Source organism: Orcinus orca, chromosome 18 (genome assembly GCF_937001465.1).
Source record: "Orcinus orca chromosome 18, mOrcOrc1.1, whole genome shotgun sequence".
Lineage (NCBI taxonomy): Eukaryota > Metazoa > Chordata > Mammalia > Artiodactyla > Delphinidae > Orcinus > Orcinus orca.
Window position 1 is genome coordinate 8,479,089 of NC_064576.1, and position 19,102 is coordinate 8,498,190.

The following is a 19,102-nucleotide window of genomic DNA, read 5'->3' on the forward strand; positions in this document are numbered from 1 at the left end:
AAAAAAAAAATTGCCTGTGAACTTTCACGATGTACTGCACGTCCTATTAAAAAGAGCTGTTATTCACCACCTCCCCCTGCAGACATGTACCTCACTCTACTGCTTCTCACTACCAGTCAGGACTGTGAGTACATCCAAAACCCACCATGAACTTAACTTCTCCTTCCACATTAAAAAATACAGCGAAAAGACCAAACCCTGAAGAATAAAGTGAGAAATTAGGGAAATGCAACAATGGTGATTTTCTGGTATTTGAAGGATACCAGAATTTACTGTATCTTGACATAACTCAGAAGGTAGTACTTCAAAATCAATCTATTACTAGGAAGTTTCTAACCTTAAAATTACACTAAAATTGGATACTAAAAGGCATGTTCTAAAAAAAGGTGTCATTTCAGTGAAACTGGTAAAAGTTTTTGTCAGTGAAAAAGCACCTCCGAAAATTCTCTCCTCCGTTAAAGTCATGAGAAAACTGACAAAAATTCTCACAAGCATGTAGCAATTTTAACCAAAGGCATGTAGCAATCTGAAGCATGTTCACTCAAAACGGCTGAACCTCAGCTAAGACAGCAGTGTGCTTTGTGACGTTTTCAATGGCCCTGTCCCCATGCCATCTCCCGCTCCACGGCAGCCTTGAAAACCAGCAGCCTGGCAATCCCTGGAGACTGTTCCCCAGAAAACACCACGTGCAAGGCCGTCTTTGACTGGACTCAGATCTCTCGCAGGCCGAGAAGCCTTTCCCCAGGGGTTTGTCTAGAGGATTACAGGCAACTGTACAATTTTGCGGCTGCCTTAGATGATGGCTAACCGTTGGGACTAATTAAAAAGCCTAAAGGGAAAGGCTGGGAAATGTCCAGAGGGGCTCAGAAAGCTGTCATACTCCTGGGTACCAGCCACGCACATCGCGGGGCTGAATGCATCCTCGGGGAGGACCTGGGGAGGACCCAAGCGCTCACCCCTGGCTGACCCTGAGGCTCTGTGCTGCAGGTAGTACTTACAGAGATGCCAAACCCGGTGGTAAAACACGTTCTCTAATTAACAGCCAGCCAGCAGCACGACCCTGGGGAGCCACCCTACCCCTTCTGAGCATCTCAATTCCCTGACTGGATTGAACCTGTCCATGCGTAGGTGAAAGCATGTGTTTGTCAGAGAACATGCATGCAGTTGTTCATGGGTGCACTTTAGACTCTAGATGGCTCAGAAACTGTGCAAAACGTCTGCGTGCATATGTGTACTTTTTCATAAAGGGTCTAACGTCTTCATCAGATAAAGGAGCCAATTACTCAAAAAACAGTCACGAATGACTAAGACCAGATCTCTGGTAGGCCTTTTACAGTAGTAAATTCTAAGGGAAGATTTAAAAACCATACACACACAAACATATTTGCTATAAGACAGTAGAGGCCTTTTAATATTGTCTACGTGTGCTCATTTTATGGAGGAAGGATGAAAGAAGTATAGTAGCCAGAGAGATAAAAATAAAAAATTAAACCTACACAAAAGTTAATCACATAATAAGATTCGGAAATATATTCAAATAATTGCAAGCCTATAAGAAACATTATGAATTATTTCATGTTGAATTTTTTGTCTATGGATTTAATGTATTATTTATTTCTGTTCTAACCCCAAATTTTATTTATGAAAAATTAAGACCAACTTTAAGAACCTTCAATATTCACTTTTATTATTTATAAAAAAATTAAGGTATGAGAGTGCATATGGTGTACTGCGATCTTGGGTTTGCACATTTATTCACGTGTTTACATTATTTCAACTTTAATAAACATACCATATATGTATCTTTACAATACCTGATACAGATTTAAGCTGTCTGGCACTTATACATGTATTATTAGTTCATTCTGATGCTCTGCATGTCAAGAAGATGTTAAAAATGATTGGCCTGAAATAACTCCAAGATGAAGACTGATTGAAGCAGTTACGCTCCAGCGTTTGCCACAAATTTATTTGTGCCGGTTTTATTTTCTCCCCTTAATTGAATGTAAACGTTTGCCAAAAAAAAAAAAAAAATCTGGAAATGAAGTTCTGTTACTTTTTAGTCTAATAAATAATTTTAGCTACGCTTAATGTAGCTTTTTTAAGGCCTTCATACAATTGAAAAAAATTAAAGTCGCGCATGTTAAAACCCTGTTCATTTATAAAATAAAAAATAGAATTTTATAGGTTTGCAGTTAAAAGTTACTGTTCAAAACCTCTCATGCATGTAACAGCTGCAACCCAACTGAAAGTCCTTGGTGCTGGCAGCCAGGGCACAGCCCGCTGCCAGCAATGTGAGGCATTAAGAAAACACCATGATGTCAGAGGTCTAGATTTACATGTATTAAGCCACACGCCAGCAAATTCTCTGATAAATACACATCATTTTAATAATCAGTATTTGATAGCAGATGAAAACATGCATTAGACTAAAAATGCCACAAATTTGTTTTTATATCCATTCACTATAAAACTTTTTTAAAATTTAAAGTCTTGGTTCCTATTTTAGAATACAGAGTAATCAGGAGGATACATGATGGGGAGCCAGTTTTCGGTAAAAGACGCACAATGGGTCCATCCAAGCAGCTTCATCAGCTGTAATAAAACACACACAATTATTAAAGAACAGATGTTTCAGGCTCAGCATTTAGGGTAAATTCTGTATTAAATATTTAGTCGTAATAAAGCAGCAGCAGGTAGAACTTTCCTTCCATCAACTCACCCACAACCTTCCTTCCGCCCGACCCGCCTATCCTGGCGATTATCATCACCCCTGCCAACCCTCCTGCCTTCCCTCCCTCTGTCCTCCTGGCTTCCCATCGACTTGACATGACTGGCTCCTTTCCTTCCGACCACCCTAGTTTCCTTTCCCTCACTCTTCCTGAGTGCCTACGGTAGTCAAACACTGTTCTAGGCATTAGGAAAAAGCACTGAACTCACTTCCCACTTTCAGGAAACTTAAGTTCTATGCAGGAAAGCCAAACAGAAAGTCAGCAAGCTAATGAACAGATAATAAATAAGTAAATAATAAGAAATGTATCAGGTATATAGTAAAAATAAAACTTGCTATAATACAAACTGGGAAGTGAGATGGTCAAGAAAGGGATCTCTGAGGTGACACTTAAGCTGAAATCTGAGTGACAAGAAGAAACCTACTCTGTGAAAATCTGGGGAAGAGCTCTCCATGCAGCTGGAAGAGCTGGGTCCTCGAGAGGGAAAGGGTGCGCTGTGTCAGCCAAGCAGAGAGGAGGCTGGGACGGCAGAAGCAGAGTGAGGACGCGGGAGTGTGATATGAGATGCAGCTGGAGAGGCCGCTGGCAGGGGCCGGACCACACGGGCCTTACAGGCCACGGGGAGGAGTTTGGATTTTACTCTAAATGTGACGGAGCTTCACCAGGAGGGGTCTAAAGCCATCTTTTCCGGCTGCTGTGTGGAGAACAGACAGCAGGCGAGCAGAGTGGAGGGGAGACAAGTTATGAAACATCCCCTGGTGTGAGCATCTGGGTGGATCGCGGGCTTCACAAATGTTAAGAGCTCAGTTCACAGCCTACGTGATGAGAAGACATTAAGTTCCAGAAAGAGCTCTCTCAGCCTCCTCAAAGATCTGAAGAAGTGAATTTGAAATGTCTTACAATTTGAACTGACAGAAAAGGTCTGAGAGTAAAGATAACCTATAGTTTACTCTAATTACCAGAAATTGCCCCAGGAACCTACAGGTGAGTTTTACGTCCAAAGAATACCTTCAATATGAAGACCAGACCCTCGGCCGCCTTTGGCAGGACCAGCGTACCCCAACCTCCATATACCCTTTAAGCATAAACCAACTATACGTGTACAAAGGCAAGGCTAGGCTGAAACAATTTCTTGGGGTTCAGTGAGTTCTTACAGTTGACACTTAATTTTTGCAGAGAGCTCAACCACAGAACTTCCCTGCATATAATACGTGGTAAAATAAAAAATGGCCTATCGTGTCAAATGAAGAATAAAATCAAACATAAACTCTAGAAGTTCAACCGTTTTAGAACTGAGCCAACACGTATTTAAAAGAAATCATCTGCTTCCTTCATAAAGGAAACCTGTCTTCTAACTACACAAAATATGCAATGCATTTTGCCTATGTTGAAAACACTAGAAGCTAAAAATATAGGTTTTCTGGACAGGAGTGAAAAATGTTTTAAAAATTTAAACAGCTTACTGACTACATTTCATGCATTTATTTTATAGTTCACATTATGTTAACTAGACTAATAATTAGTCACGATAAAGTTGGTACTGTTTTATCACTACCGTTAAGGCTTTCTAACTATCTTGTCACTCTACAATATTGAAATGATACCCAACAGTGGCAATTTTAATATCACTTACTTGAATACAATTTTTCCAGTTTTCTTTTGTTGGTTTTTCTTCCACAAGTTTAGTTGCAAATTTAAGGCCTCTCCCATACATTTTATTTACGAAGGCATGCTTGTATGCAAATGTCAAAACCTACAACGTAAAACAAGATACAGCTCATCTACAAAATATTTACAATTTAAGGCATATTGCTTTAATAATGAAAGAACTGGACTTCCCTGGTGGCGCAGTGGTTAAGAATCCACCTGCCGATGCAGGGGACACGGGTTCGATCCCTGGTCCGGGAAGATCCCACATGCTGCGGAGCAACTAAGCCCGTGCGCCACAACTACTGAGCCTGGGTGCCACAACTACTGAAGCCTGTGCACCTAGAGCCCGTGCTCCGCAACGAGAGAAGCCACTGCAACGAGAAGCCTGCACACCGCAACGAAGAGTGGCCCCCGCTCGCCGCAACTAGAGAAAGCCCGCGTGCAGCAACAAAGACCCAACGCAGCCAAAAGTAAATAAATAAAAATCAAAGAAAAAATAATAAAGAAGAAAAATAATGAAAGAATTGAGGCTTTAACAGAAGTGTAGCTTTTCAAATGAACATGTTACATCAAGTAAATTTTAACAACTTTTTAAAACAACAATTAACATCTTTAAAAGAGCTGGGTATCCCACAGAACAGATAATCTATTTGGGGAAAGAAAGCTATTATGATAAATCACTAGCTGTTGGAATCCATACCAAAATACCTCTATGCAAAAGAAAGCAGAGCTAACATAAGTGATGACAAAATTGCAAGTTAGACGTACAAAACTACAGAGTCACTATAAATTACCAAAATTGCGAAAGAGGATAAAAGTAAACAAATGAAGTGTCATATTATATAAACATGTTCTTACTTTCAACTGCTTCCTTTTGTACAAGTTTTCTACCTTTAATTACTGCATTTGTCAAAAATACTCGTAAGCATTTGTTTATATCTTTAGTCTCCACTTTTAGAATGTGCAGCATGTCCTCAAAGAAAGGAATCCTGTCACACTTACCTGTATTCTAGAGACAAGGAAAGGGCTCAACAACTGTTGCTACAGACACAGTAAACAGACAGGTGATATAATGCACACCCCTAACATAAGAGCGCTGCGGCAAGAACAGAATTCTTTATAACAGCTTTACTGTGATGCTCATCAAGTGTCTATCGACTTGATGCCGGACCAGGCTCTTATTCATCTTCTTCCCAGCAGCGAGCGCAGTGTCTGGCACACAGCAGACACGAGATAACTTTGTTAGTAGTAACAGCAAGTATTGCTGACGTCCTTCCAGGTACGTGATACTCATTCATAAAATCCCATGGTACGCAGCACCACAGTCCCACATGAGCATTCGGTCACCCGCCTACAGTCACACAGGTCAAAGCGGCAGGGGCAGAATCCAAGCTCCAGGGGCCTGATTTCAGATCCAAATTCTTAACCTCTGGTGTTGCTTCCTTCAGTTTCTGGAACATTACTGAGTTCCTTCTATAAAAGCACTACTGAACTGAGGTGGAACAACCTGAAGCAGATAGGAAGAATTTTCTCCTACTTCAGAAGTCTTTACTACCGATCACCATAGTTAATCTTGAAAACAAGCACCTGTCTCCTAAAAAACCGCCACAGTTTGTGCTGGAAGAAGAATTCCACTGATTACATTTCCTTTTTTCTTCCTTTATGTCCAGAAGAAAGGAAGACTGGCAAATACCTGTAGCTATATGATCTCTACTGTTAAGAATTATAGTAGAGAGCTAGAAGGCATTTTACATGTTTTTATAATCTAAACCCATAAAGCTCATCAATGTTACTTTTTCTACACTGGGCTTTAAAAATTGATCAGGTACAAATCAAGATGACAGTTATTTAGAAGTTAAAGAGTTTGGAGAGAAATAACAAATATCTAAACTAACCAGAATACCGCCATCTCCATCCCTGACAAATGAGCACAGGGACAGGTGTGGGAAGGTACGAAGACAGCTTTCAGACGCCCTTAATTTTAGCTGATACATAAATGGCTTAACCAAAAGCCCGCCACACACGCTCTCCAACTGTTTCCCCAGCTAGCGTGGTCCACCAGCCACTGTGCGGACAGACCAAACAACGGTCAAGTCGTTTCAAAGCCGGGAAGACCAGGGAGGCCTCGCTAAGCACCTCATCTTCTTCGGAGCCCAGCTCAGCCTCGTTCCATTTATCCTCGTCCTCTCTGGCCGGGCCCGCTGGGCACAAGGGATCTGGGATGCACCCCCAAGAACTGCAGCGAAACAAGAAGGAGAAAGGGTACCTTACTGTCGAAAAGATCAGTCCATTTTGTAGCTTCCCAGAAAGTTTCCGTCAGAGAATCCAGGGCGCTCTCTCCCTCCTCCTCTCTCCCTTCCAGGTCTCCTGATGCAGCCCCGTCCTCCTCCCGGGTCTGGAGAAGGTGGTCGGCCAGGGCACAGCCTTTCCTACACAGGGCGTCTACGAGCGTCGACTTCTGCTTGTCCATGTCACTGTGTGCCAAACCAACACATTCCACAGATCAGGAGAGCATCTTTAAAAGCACAGCCTCACCCGAAATTAACCTCATGCCTTCTCTGCCTAAGATTCACAATGCAGGAATGTGGTGTAGCCATGGAGAGACATCTGCATTGCGCAACACACGAGCCCCTGTGTTCCGCACACAGATTAAATGAGTTAGGATCGCTGTAATCGGTTGAAACAGCATGCCATGCACAACAGAGGGGAAAGACTGTTGGGTCAATTCTGTCAGCTAAGAAACTCTTAGAACAGTATCTTCTAAGTGTTTCAACTTCTTATGTCAGTCGTTACATACTTGTGCAGTCGTGAACTATCACGCATACACAGAGCAAAGGAATACAAGGCTTACTCTAGCATTTTAACACATTAACTCATTTATACTCAAAATAACTCTATGAGCAAGAGACCATCAGTTGCCTCTATTTTGCAAAGGAGGAAATCGAGGCACAGAGAGATCAGGCGATCTGTTCAAGGTCCCACAATTAGGGAGCGGCAGATCCAGGACTCCGAGCTCTGCGGCTGGTCCTGGAACCCCTGCTCTTAATCGCCAGGGCCACCTGCCTTGCTCCAGGCAGGCAGCTTTGTTTCTGATGTGTTCCAATGCCCAGAACAATGCCTGGCACGGAACAGACACTCAGTAAATTGCTGCTGAATGAAATACAGTAACAGCCTACACTCCTGGGACAGTACCGGCCCCTCGAATGCTTATTTGACGCATCCTGCCCAACTCCTGTCAGATACGTCTAAAGACGAGGATTACAAGTGCTGAGAAGATGACCAGGAGGCACTCAGATATGGGATGAACAAACTGTCTACCGGTAAGCATGATTCTGAAGGACCCAGAGTGAAACGTGCCGCCTATGAAATCCGCTGGGACTGTAAAATCAACAATTTGTACAAAAGACAATTAAAATAAGAAGAAGAGGAAAAAAAACCCCAACACAATGCCAATAACCTGCTACAACCTAAGTTACCCACCTTAATACATTTGCAATGCAGATGAAATTATGCCTAAAAGATGCCCAAGAGTTTATGAGCAAAGAGTTTCAAAGTTTAAAAGAGCCAACTCTCACTCTCTTTCCTGGGAAGCGTTTCTGGGGACTTGAAGTGCTTGGTCACTGTGGACTTCAGAACAGAAGGATGGACAGGCTTTCATTTACTGAGTCCCTCCTTACCCTACCACCTCTTAGATGCCAGGCGGCGCCTGAAATGTCTCGGCAGTACTTCACTCATGCTCTACAGCAGCCTCAGCAGTCAAGCGTTATCCCCACGTTGTGAGGGAGAACGGGGGCCGTGGAACACAACTGGGCAGGCAGGGCAGGTCTGGATATCCACTCACCTATGGCATCCCGACTGACTGTCCTGGCCGCCCAGAGGAGGGCTGCAGGATGCAGAGCTTGGAGGGCGAGCTGGGGTGACAGGTGTGCTGGACTCGCCAGACCTGGATTGAATCACCTTTAAGACCCCTTTCTATTTCCGCATTCTGATCCAATAACCTAAATTCCACGTATCTGGAATGTTCTCTTCCTACCCTCTTCTAACTTTGAACTGACCTGCTCGGATTAAATACCTATTAATCCATGATGGTTTCCCTGCTCTCCTTCCCATCGTCTTTCACAGTTTAAAATACTTATTATAACTGTTTTGTTTTGTTTTGTTTTGTTTTTTTTGCAGTACGCGGGCCTCTCACTGCTGTGGCCTCTCCCATTGCGGAGCACAGGCTCCAGACGCGCAGGCTCAGTGGCCGTGGCTCACGGGTGCAGCCGCTCTGCGGCATGTGGGATCTTCCCGGACCGGGGCACGAACCCGTGTCCCCTGCAGCGGCAGGCGAACTCTCAACCACTGCGCCACCAGAGAAGCCCCTCTATTATAACTGTTAATCACATTCCATCTAGCAATTATCATCTTCTGTATTAGGCTGTATGTTTTCTAAGAGTAGAGAGTGTCTTGTTCATTTTTTTTTTACATCCCTCTCAGTGGTGCTACATACAGTGCTTGGTCAATAAATCTCTCTGAATCAAAGTTAGTTAGGGACTGATCAAGAAGGTAATAGCTACATTTTAGGAAGTAACTTCAATTAGATACTTTAGTGGACTAAGTAAACTGCAGTTTAATTAAAACTTAGATCCCCTACAAAAAGTCAGTATTTTTAAGATTACAAAATGGCCATCTTGCAATTTTTGAAACGAGTGACTTAAGCGAAAGCAGCTGGAAATGAGAAATCCATGCCCCATTTAATCCTTTGTATATAACTGGCATTTCATAATATATATAACTGGCATTTCATAATGCATATAACTGGCATTTGTATATAACTGGCATTTCATAAATGGTGGCTGCACCATCCACTATTATTATTAGCAACAATAAAACAGCAATGTTTCGAGAAGGTTCCTTTGGAAAGTGTGAAAGGGTGCTGACAATGGCCAAGAACCTATTTTGAACAAATTTTATTCCGCTTGAACACTGCTGCTTGTAAGATTCGTTAAGACCTGTAATATCAGTATAAACGATGCAAGGTCAAGAGTTCTAGCAGTTTAAAATCAAGCGTTTTGTATGTATATAAAAAAAATTCTGACTGAAGCAGATGGAATCTTTAAGGGAAACTACCATATTTTCAGGCAGCCTGCATGGTTTCAGTTTATTATTAGTTACAATAACGCTAAGAGGAGGAAACTTCTACCCTTGTAAGTTAAGGACCCCCAGGGTTGGAAATAAACCAAAGTGACAGAGGGGAGACTGGTACTGGGAGTGTGGGAGTGTTATCAGGAGATGATGGTAGGAGTTCGTGGAAGGGTGAACGGGAAAGCCGCCGGACCGTCACACCAGCAAGCGGAAACCACACTCTCGCACGGATGGAGCCTTACAAACGCATAAACCCAGCTACGCGTCTGTTGTACACATCACGTTACAGTTTCCTAAGGCTAAAGTATAATCCCCCCACCCTTGTTCTCAAGTAGTACTGTAAACCCAGTTTCATAAACTGAAGTTGCCAGATAATGGCTTTAACCCAATGTGATTTCTTATCACTTTACTAATAAGCATATAAACTAAATTTGGAGCCTGTCATGCTATTGGTCAATCAACACTTGAAAAATTAATTTTACAGGGTGCTCTGTGCTTCCTTCTCTATGTGTCCAGTGCACACATATCCCCCAAATGGCTGGACTGCTTGATCACAGCCACTCAAATCTCTCCACCATGACAGCACCTGATGGTAGAGGAAGCAAACGACTTTTCTTTTGTTTAATCTTAAACGACTGGAGAAAATTACTATAAGGTATTTAAGGATGGAGTATCCCCAAATCGGTAACTCCAATGATAAGGATATAAAAAATACCAGAAAAGAAGGATATTTTCAATAATTAAAAAAAGTAACTAAGAAATGAGATGCAAGAAAGAGTATTTACTGGTTAGGTACTTTTTTATAATAGCTGCATCGGGCCTGGGGTCAGTCTTCATCGCAATATAAACTGCTAGGGCCGTTTGATCTATATGAGAAATAACAGCATTTGCAGCTTCGACAATTTCATTAAGCCTTTTCATTCGTTCCTGAGGAAGAAAAAAAAAGAAGAAATAAGAAAAAAATGGATGTATCCATGAGCCTCCTGACGCATTTCACTTCTGTCGGTCATGCCCGTGAGAGTTAGGACTCCCGTGGTGCGGGACCAGGTAGGCTGTGCAGCCCAGGGGCTCCGCACTAGCTCCTGGTGTGACCTTTACAACGGTCAGCATCTCTAGAAAACCTGAGCTCAGACGGGAAAATACCTACCCTACACCCCCCACTGGCGCTGAATGGAGTAATAAGCAAGATAACGAAGTTCACAGAAATATAAACTGTTTTCTACAGAGGCAGCTCTTTCCTTGGGTAACTTAAAAGTTCAGAAATGTGATCAGCTATGTTACCCCAGTCCCACAGCACATGAAAACAGAAGTAAAAAAAGCACCAGCTGATGAGACAAATTCTAATTTATTACTGAAACCTCCGAAATGAGAGTAAACAGGAACAGAAGCAACAGAGTCTCACTATGGGCCCCGGGCTGTCCTGGCGTCCTCAGCAGTCCAGCTCCTCACAGGGCCTGCGGGCTCACACTCAACCCTTGGTGACTCTTGATTGGTTATGGCCACAAGCACTTTCTACAGCCAGGACTCTCAGTGAGAGCTGGTCCACTGAGGACAGCTGGGAGCTACACAGCCAATTCTCAGAAATCAGAAACGAAGTTAGCCAAGGTAGTGCAGAGGAGCTCCGCTTTTGCTGCAGGCGCCTGAGACTCCAGCAGGCCACGACCACCGCCTTCTGCTCCCGGCTCTTCAGGTCAAGGTCAGAAAAGCCACCCTTAGGGTTTCCTATCTACTTCTCCTCCCACTGACCAAACGTGAGTCCTGAGTCAGCTTAATGAAAATAGCTCAACAGAACATTCAATCTGAGGCGACACGTTTTCAGTCGGCAAGAAGAGAAGACAAAGACTGCCCCCTTATTCCAAAGGCAAACCTCATCTAATACTGCAAACAAAATAAGAGACTCAGAGTAAAATCGAACACGCCCAACCTTTTCAGCATCCAACTGATGAAGTCGTGCAACGTACAGAGGGAGATAATTAGGGTATGTTTCCTTCAATTCATTATAAATGTCACTAGAATCCAGCCTACATATGTAAGAAAGAGAAACAGTCATTATTTCAGTTCTTTTAGAAAGAAAATAATTTCTGTCTTTCCTATTACTTCACATTGTTTTGAAGTTCCAGACAATAACCTAAGGTACCAATCTGAAATATAATTACTGACAAAGACTGTATTTATTTGCAGGCAGTATAAATATGCTACCGAGAAAACAAAACAAAACAAAAAATCAAACTGGAAATTATTTCATTTATGAGTTCAATAAGATGGTCAGATGAAAGTAAGCATCGACAGCTTTCCTACATACCAGCTATAATTAGATTCATCAACGGAAGGGAAAAAAACATTCAAAAACAGTTAAGAAAGATTAAAAGATCTAGAAATGCCTAAGACCTACAAAGAAGGAAAATTTACACTGTTTTGGAAGAATCTGAAGTCTTGAATGAACAAAGAGACAGATGTTCCACGTTCCCAGCTGGGGAAGCTGAAGAAACTACATCTGTTCTTACTGGCTCCATGGTGGGAGGAACAGCAGCAGAGCAGAGGCCGCGGTTTGCCCCGCCTGGCGGGAAACCACGGCGGGGCCTGCGTTCTTAGCAGTGCCCACCTGGCAGACCCTCTGCGTCGCCGGCGGGGGCTGAGCAGGAGAGAGCCCCCGCCTCTCAACGGAATTCACCCAGAACTTGGCCTCAGCAGCAGGCCGCAGGGCTGGGGTGCCGGCCGACATGTGCCAACCCCCTGCCCCTCCCAGCAGGAGAGTCCTCCAAGCCAAGGGGACGGGGAGCCTGCGGTCCTGGCTGCAGCCAGTCTGGAGGAGGCTCCGCTTCACTGAGCTGGGAGTGGGAAGAGAGTGACCTTGGCTCACATACCAGAGTCTCACTTTTCTTACTGAACTTTTGTAGATGTTCTTAAATAGGTGTTTCTCCGTTTGCTGTATGTCCTTAGGATCATTTCCAGAGGTTTAAAAAGGTTTGTTTTAAATTTGCTCGTAATCAAATAGTAACTGGAAAACCAGGACACAGTATCACTCACCTGCTACATGTATAAATAGAGACAACTAATAATAACAGGACAATGGTTATCTTTGGAAAGGGGGCAAAAAGTGATTTATTTTCTTTTTTGTACCTTCCAATAAAATTCTCTTCCAAGAGCAGATCAGAATAAGGATTAAAATTTTAAAAATTCTTATCACAAGAGAATTAAAAACTAAATATAATTACAAGAAAATTTAAAAGCACTTGCAGTCCTATCCACTGTTAACATTTCTGAATACATAGCCTGTGCATACACACACAATATTGTTGTAACTGGGAAAATAAAAGTAAACGCTTAGAGGATTAAAACTCATTTAAAACTTACTTTGTCATCCACTGAATTTTAAGATCTCGTAATGCTTCAGTAAACTCTTCTTTTAAATCTTTCTCTTTTTCTGAATCTTTTTCTTTCTCTTTGCTGCCATTCTTAGTCTTTGTTGGTGGAGATATTAGGTAGTAATGAACAGGTATTACATCCTGTGAAAAATGAACGTGGAGAGACAGTCTTAGATTAACATGCTTAATATTCCTTATTAAAAAATCTTCAAAAAAGAAAAAAAAATCTTCAATAGCTGAACAGCACGTAACATCGGCTGCACTTGAGCGGTACTACACTGTATTTCAGATTCTAAGGGCCAAAATACATCTAAAGTTCCAATCTGAGATCAAAGTAATTTTCTCCCAAACTTTAAAGCTAATGCTTCTAATACGTCCTTTAAAACAAGGAAATAAGAACAAACTCTTCTCCATTTAAGTGTTATTTGGTATTCTTAGTTTTACTTGACAGACTGACTACAAAAACGTACTGAGCTTTCACATTTTACATCTGAGAAGAGAAAATAATTAAATTTTAAAGAAAGAAAGAAAAGATCTGCTTTTCTAATTAAATTTAAAGAGAAATTTCTTTCTTCATTCAGTCCACAGGACTTACTGAGCTCCCGCGGTGTGCAAGGTAATAGCTCCAAAGAGGTGAGGGACAAAGCAGACAAGGGCCTTTCACCCTCTGGGAAGACAGCCAACAAACGTGTAGGTAAATAAACAACTTCAGGAACGACACGTGATACGAAGACAACAGAATAGAGTAAGGGGATAGAGCGTGACTAGTGGGCAAGGGGGGACCCATGCACACAAAGTGGTCATGGAAACACTCTAATGGCGCCTCAGTGATCTCAAGGAATAAACTTCAATGAACCTGAATAACCAAAACGAGGAGAGGAAGAGATGTGCGGGGACAAGACGAGCACCTGCAGAAACCTGAGGGGGTGTGCAGCAAGCACAGGGTTAGGTTCTGAGAAAGGGCAGCGGCCACAGTAAGTAAGCAGGGCTGACAGAGTACGGGTAAAAAAATACAGGTTTTATTCTAGGTGCCACAGGAAGAGCTGTATGCAAGGCAGTGACATGATTAAGGATTTTTGCTTTTTGTTTAAACACTTTGGTTTTTTGGTGTTTTTTTTTTTTTTTTTAAAAATAACTCTTGATACTACCTACGTGGAGAATGGATGATAGAGGCCAAAGTGGAAAAAGAGAAAACAAGTTGGGACACAGACCCAGGTGTCCTGACACTGCCTGGAACTAAAGGACAGGCTATAGAAAAGGAAGCAATAAAGGGACATGAGATGTCCCGGGAAGGCAGGACCGATGGTGGTTGCTGGTGGTATTTAAGACGAGGGGCTGAATGAGACCAGCAGGGGTAGGGGAGGGGGAAAAGAGCAAGCCCAGGAATGGTCCAAAGCTTTCCACTGTGGAGGGAGAGTCTGAGGTCACGGCAGCCCCGGGGAAAAGCCAGCACGAAGATCGAGCGTGGGCGGCTAGTGACAGCTAGCTGAAAGGCGGCGTCAGGCGGGAGAAGTAACTGTCAAACCTGACAGCACAGTGGCTGCTGATCGCCGACAGAGCAAGAGCGGCAGGGGAGGCTGGTGGGGGGCGGAGGGCGGAGGGTAAAGGCCGAGAGGGAGGTGAGAAGTAAACAGGTATGGATGGTCCTTTTGAGAAGTTTTGCTTTAAAGAGAGCAAGTGTAACTACACCTATTTGTGTCTATTTTATTAGCACGTGAGTCTTGTGAAAAGTAATGCAGGATCTGGGAAATGAAATCACCTGTTATAGTTGCTAGATCCGTTCCTGGCACAATACCAGGTGTCCCTAATTAAATCATTATTTATTAAGACAATTTCTAAAATTCTATCTTTAGGTTTACATTAAAAACGTTGCTAAACTAAAATCTTATATTTGTTTTAATGAACAAAGTTTCTAAAATTGGAACAAATTACACTATCAAAGTTGTCAAGGCCCTATTCACGTAATTTCAGAAAAAACTTTGCACAGGTTGAGTCACAAACAAGTACTGGCCCCATCTTCCCCTGAGGTGTAAATACTACATAAATATGTCCATTTTAACAATTTTCACAATTAAACTTTATTTGGGGATATAACAGTAAATATAAGCAGCTACTGTTGCAGGAGCTCTAATGAAATAGTAACCACCATTTCAGTACAACCCATTTAAAGCGCAGAAGACCACTGATGGACGAGAACCACAGAAAGCCATTTTTAGCTATTTCAGCACCACTCTCCCTTGAGGTCCGGGAGCAAGTCTGCAAGCAAAGGTCTTCAGTGAAGTGTGAGCCTGGGAAGGGGAAACAGCCCTCCCATGGGCAGGCTTCCTTCCAGTCCCTGCCACCCATCCTACGCTCCTTCTCCAGGTTTACTCTGCTAGGTGGACACTGCCCTGAGCTTAAGCCAAGTTAAAAGGGTCTGCAACATTTGAGTGGGTAACTGACCACCAAGTTCTCACAGTAACAGCCCACTTCAGTGTCATCTGTTTAGCAGAGACAACACACCTAAGAATTAAAGGTGCAAGTGGCCTCCAACATTTACTGTTAATAGGGCCCTACTCCCTTTGCAGTCAGGCTCCTGTACCGCCCAGTGTGCTGGAATGTGCCTGCACCTGCATTCAGTGTGTGCACCCCCCTGCTGTCCCCTCCTCCTCGCCTGAGCAGGGAGAGGGACAAACCTCAGGAGGCGAGGTCTCTCTGTTGTGAGGCAATTCTTCCTCTGAGGCTCAGAGGTAAGGCATTTGCTAAGATGTTTTAGTAAAGAGAGAAAACAGAATTGAATTTAAAATGAACAATCCATTAAACTTAATCGATGATTAACAATGAACTCTAACAAAGATCTGCAAATAGAGAGAAACCATATATAATAGCAACCATAAACTGTCACTAAAAATGCAAAAGAGACTGGGAAAGTTAATGATGAATGGCCTTGGGGTGGGGGGGAACCAAGATTTTGTAATCAGCATTTTATATAGTAAATCTGTACCAAATTAGTAATTATAAAGGCCAGTATTATCCTATAAAATATTTCAGGACAAGAGCTACTTCTTATTACTAAATATTATGGACATGGTTGTTTTAGTCTCCAACCAAAAGAGAAATGAAGTTATTTTTCATTCATTCGTTCATTCATTCATTTATTTTTGCGATACGCGGGACTCTCACTGTTGTGGCCTCTCCCGCTGCGGAGCACAGGCTCTGGACGCGCAGGCCCAGCGGCCATGGCTCACGGGCCCAGCCGCTCTGCGGCATGTGGGATCTTCCCGGACTGGGGCACGAACCCGTGTCCCCTGCATTGGCAGGTGGACTCTCAACCACTGCGCCACCAGGGAAGCCCTATTTTTCAGTTATTTTATCATGGTCATCTGTTCTTTTTGTCAGTAAGTATTTTTACAACTCAGCTTCTCAAGGGCTTAGCATAGGGTCCATTTAACAGAAATGATTTTGTACCATTAAATCATAAGAAATCTTGATTATGATTTTAAAAGACAGTCAAAGAAGAATCTTCAGAGCAGAAATACTACGATATAAGCTCTCTATAGCAGACACTTAACAGTAAGCATATTTTTTAAGAAAAAAATCACTCCATTATTACAAAGTATTTCAACAGTGTTTGAATTGAATTGAACGATATTTAGAAAATGAAATCTATCTGCCAAACCAGTAACTATTTAACAAACCACCATTTAAATTTCGGTTCAAAACATAATACCCTTAGCTCTTAAATGATTAAAAAGTATAAATTCAAATTTTTAATTCATTTACACGAACTAAAATAGCTATTTAAAAAATTAATGTCATATTTGAGTGCTATTTATGTTAAAAATAACTATATTCTTTCATATTACAATGAACTTTAAAAAGGGTAACATACACATTCAACTCAAAAGTCACTGAAACCCAGAGGACAAATCCATTGAGGATTATGTATACAAAGTTGGTATTTTGTTCAGGCAATAAATTATATATTTTGTAATGTGACTATAAAACTATATATAATAATGATTATTTTTAAAACAAGAGCTTCACGTGCACTTACACTGAAGATGGGGAGAAATGGGAGGAAGTGACTCCAGATGCCCAGCTCTAGAAGCTTCACTAACCGTCGATTAACAATAACGTTCCTATTCATTTGATAGTTTCCTATCTCAAATAATCTAATACAAACAAAAGGCACCAAAACTCCAGAAGATCCACCAAACAGTACAACAGAAAGAGAACCCCCAGCTCTGCCTTTGGGACGCGCACCTTCTTTCTAGTGGGCTCCTCATTCTCTGAAGCAGCGGCTTTCAGGCTATTTTCAAAATGAATCAAAGATAATGTGTGCATAAAATGAAATTACAGTTTTATGAGTCTGATGAACTGACATTTTCTGTTTTTGTTGTAATGCTGGTTAAATTCCATTAAATGAATTTACATGGCCTTCAAATGGGTAAAGACGCTCAGTTGAGAAATACGGCCTACAGAGAAGCCGACATTCCTTTACCTGGGAAGATAACCCCCAGTGGTGTATTTTGTTTGAACAAAGTCTTTACCACTACATAATCATATAGAATTTTAGAGGTCATTTTAATAAAGACATTTTATCTATTATAAAATGGTGGCTCCCAGTTTCACAACACTATGAATTAAACACTGAATTCTCTTTTGTTTCTTCTTAAAACACTAATTCTTGCCCTACAGTGCTTGCTGCACGCAGGAGAGAAATCACTACGATGACGAATGATGTCAGCAGGTCCTCACCAGAGAGCTCATCGAATACGTATCCCTTTCTCTAAACTAGACCTGAAGTACAGATTTTCAAACTAAATTTGGCTCCAGCAGTCAATCAGAGATTGTCAAATAAGTTGCAGAGAAGCTGGTCACATCATTTACTAGTTACGGTCTTAAAACCTGCTCCTGCTCTTAGTATAAGTTTTAATTTGGGGCCACAGTCCTTATTTCTGTTTCTGCTACACCCATTGCTCTTTTCATCTCTGCCTTTCCAGAACAAAAAAGATGCAAGAGCAGGAAAAAAACTTCACTTTAAATATTTTAATAATATTTTATTATTAATCAAATCATCCAATTTAAGAATGACTTTAGACTTCAAAAATAATTGTTTTGTCATATATAGCTAAAAAAAATCATTCATCTTTCTATAGGATTTTAGATATGCCAAAGTTCAAATATTATTACTTGGTCATACCTGCAGTAAGAAATGAATAGCATTAAAATTTTCTCTATACACATATAAACCAGGGGTCTTCAAGCAATTTATGGCAGGGAAAAAAAACTTTAAGAAAGCAGTTTGTCAACACTGATAAGCTAAAAGCACTATACTGCAGAACTGAAAGAAAGGAAACTAAGGGAGAGATTTTTTAAAAAAAGATAATAGTGACAGAAAAAGAAGTTTAACTAATATGCAAATAAGGCTTTAAGACATCTTTTTAAAGAACTGACAATCAGTACCTTTTTAAATTTTCCTTGTCGTTTTGCTGCAGACTGCCCCTGGGAGTTAGAACAACATTCTGTAAGAAATCATGCGTAATCTACACAGGATGGAGATACCACCTCTGTCTATTTTTCTGCCAGTTTCCATCCCACCTGTATGGGTCACAGTACTTAGAAGGGTCAGGTCTGTCATCAAAATGGCAGGTTTTTAAAGAAAGCAATACTGCCACTTTCATTTTTTTTTTTTTTAATAAAAATGCACTCAAATGTGTTATTCATAAGGGTCAATGTTTTTCAGCTTTTTATTTCAAAAGTTTGTAGAGCAAAATTCATTAGTTATCCAAACAGTTCTAAAAACATTAAATTTAGGTGACGGTCCGCAAAGTCAGATTTTCAAGGCTGTCACAATGATCACACACGCCCATGCGCCAGAAACGGCATCGTTCGAGGGAATCTGGGAACGTCAGAGAGGGGCAAGAGGAACAGTTACCTTCGCAGCTGCCAGAACCGCAAGAAACGCACCATGGCTGAGATCCGATGAAATAAACAATGTGTTGGGAATTACAATTAACTCTGTAGCTTTAGGTTTTCTCAAGAAAATCTACCCTGGTAAGTAATAACTATAGTCAATCCCACCTGTTTATAACTTAACTTCACAACTGCCTCTTAAAGAATGCAGCCAGGAAGCACTATCTCTGAATTGCTAAAAGCATACTTCTAATAACAATGCTCTTCTTGTCTTACTCATCACAGGCAGTGGACACTTCAGAAGTTACCTGGATGAGAAGACTCACTGTT

At 41.6% G+C, this 19,102-nt stretch overlaps 1 protein-coding gene across 5 annotated transcripts in view; it reads right to left on the minus strand.

Annotated features, from left to right (window-relative positions):
- Positions 1–1,666: 1,666 nt before the first annotated feature.
- The window catches only part of TPP2 (tripeptidyl peptidase 2), a 68,658-nt gene continuing 51,222 nt past the window's right edge, over positions 1,667–19,102 (minus strand). For 2 of the 5 annotated variants that reach the window (XM_012534398.3, XM_033435081.2), the window contains 7 exons: positions 18,323–18,361; positions 12,864–13,015; positions 11,434–11,530; positions 10,306–10,436; positions 6,649–6,856; positions 4,366–4,485; positions 1,667–2,595 (listed from right to left, as the gene is read on the minus strand). In XM_012534398.3, coding sequence (XP_012389852.1) covers positions 2,506–2,595; positions 4,366–4,485; positions 6,649–6,856; positions 10,306–10,436; positions 11,434–11,530; positions 12,864–13,015; positions 18,323–18,361 — 837 coding nt within the window. In that variant the 3' untranslated portion in view covers positions 1,667–2,505. Of the gene's footprint in view, positions 2,596–4,365; positions 4,486–6,648; positions 6,857–10,294; positions 10,437–11,433; positions 11,531–12,863; positions 13,016–18,322; positions 18,362–19,102 lie in introns of those variants that run through there. The other 3 variants (XR_004485248.2, XM_004273620.2, XM_033435080.2) reach the window with 3 other exon arrangements.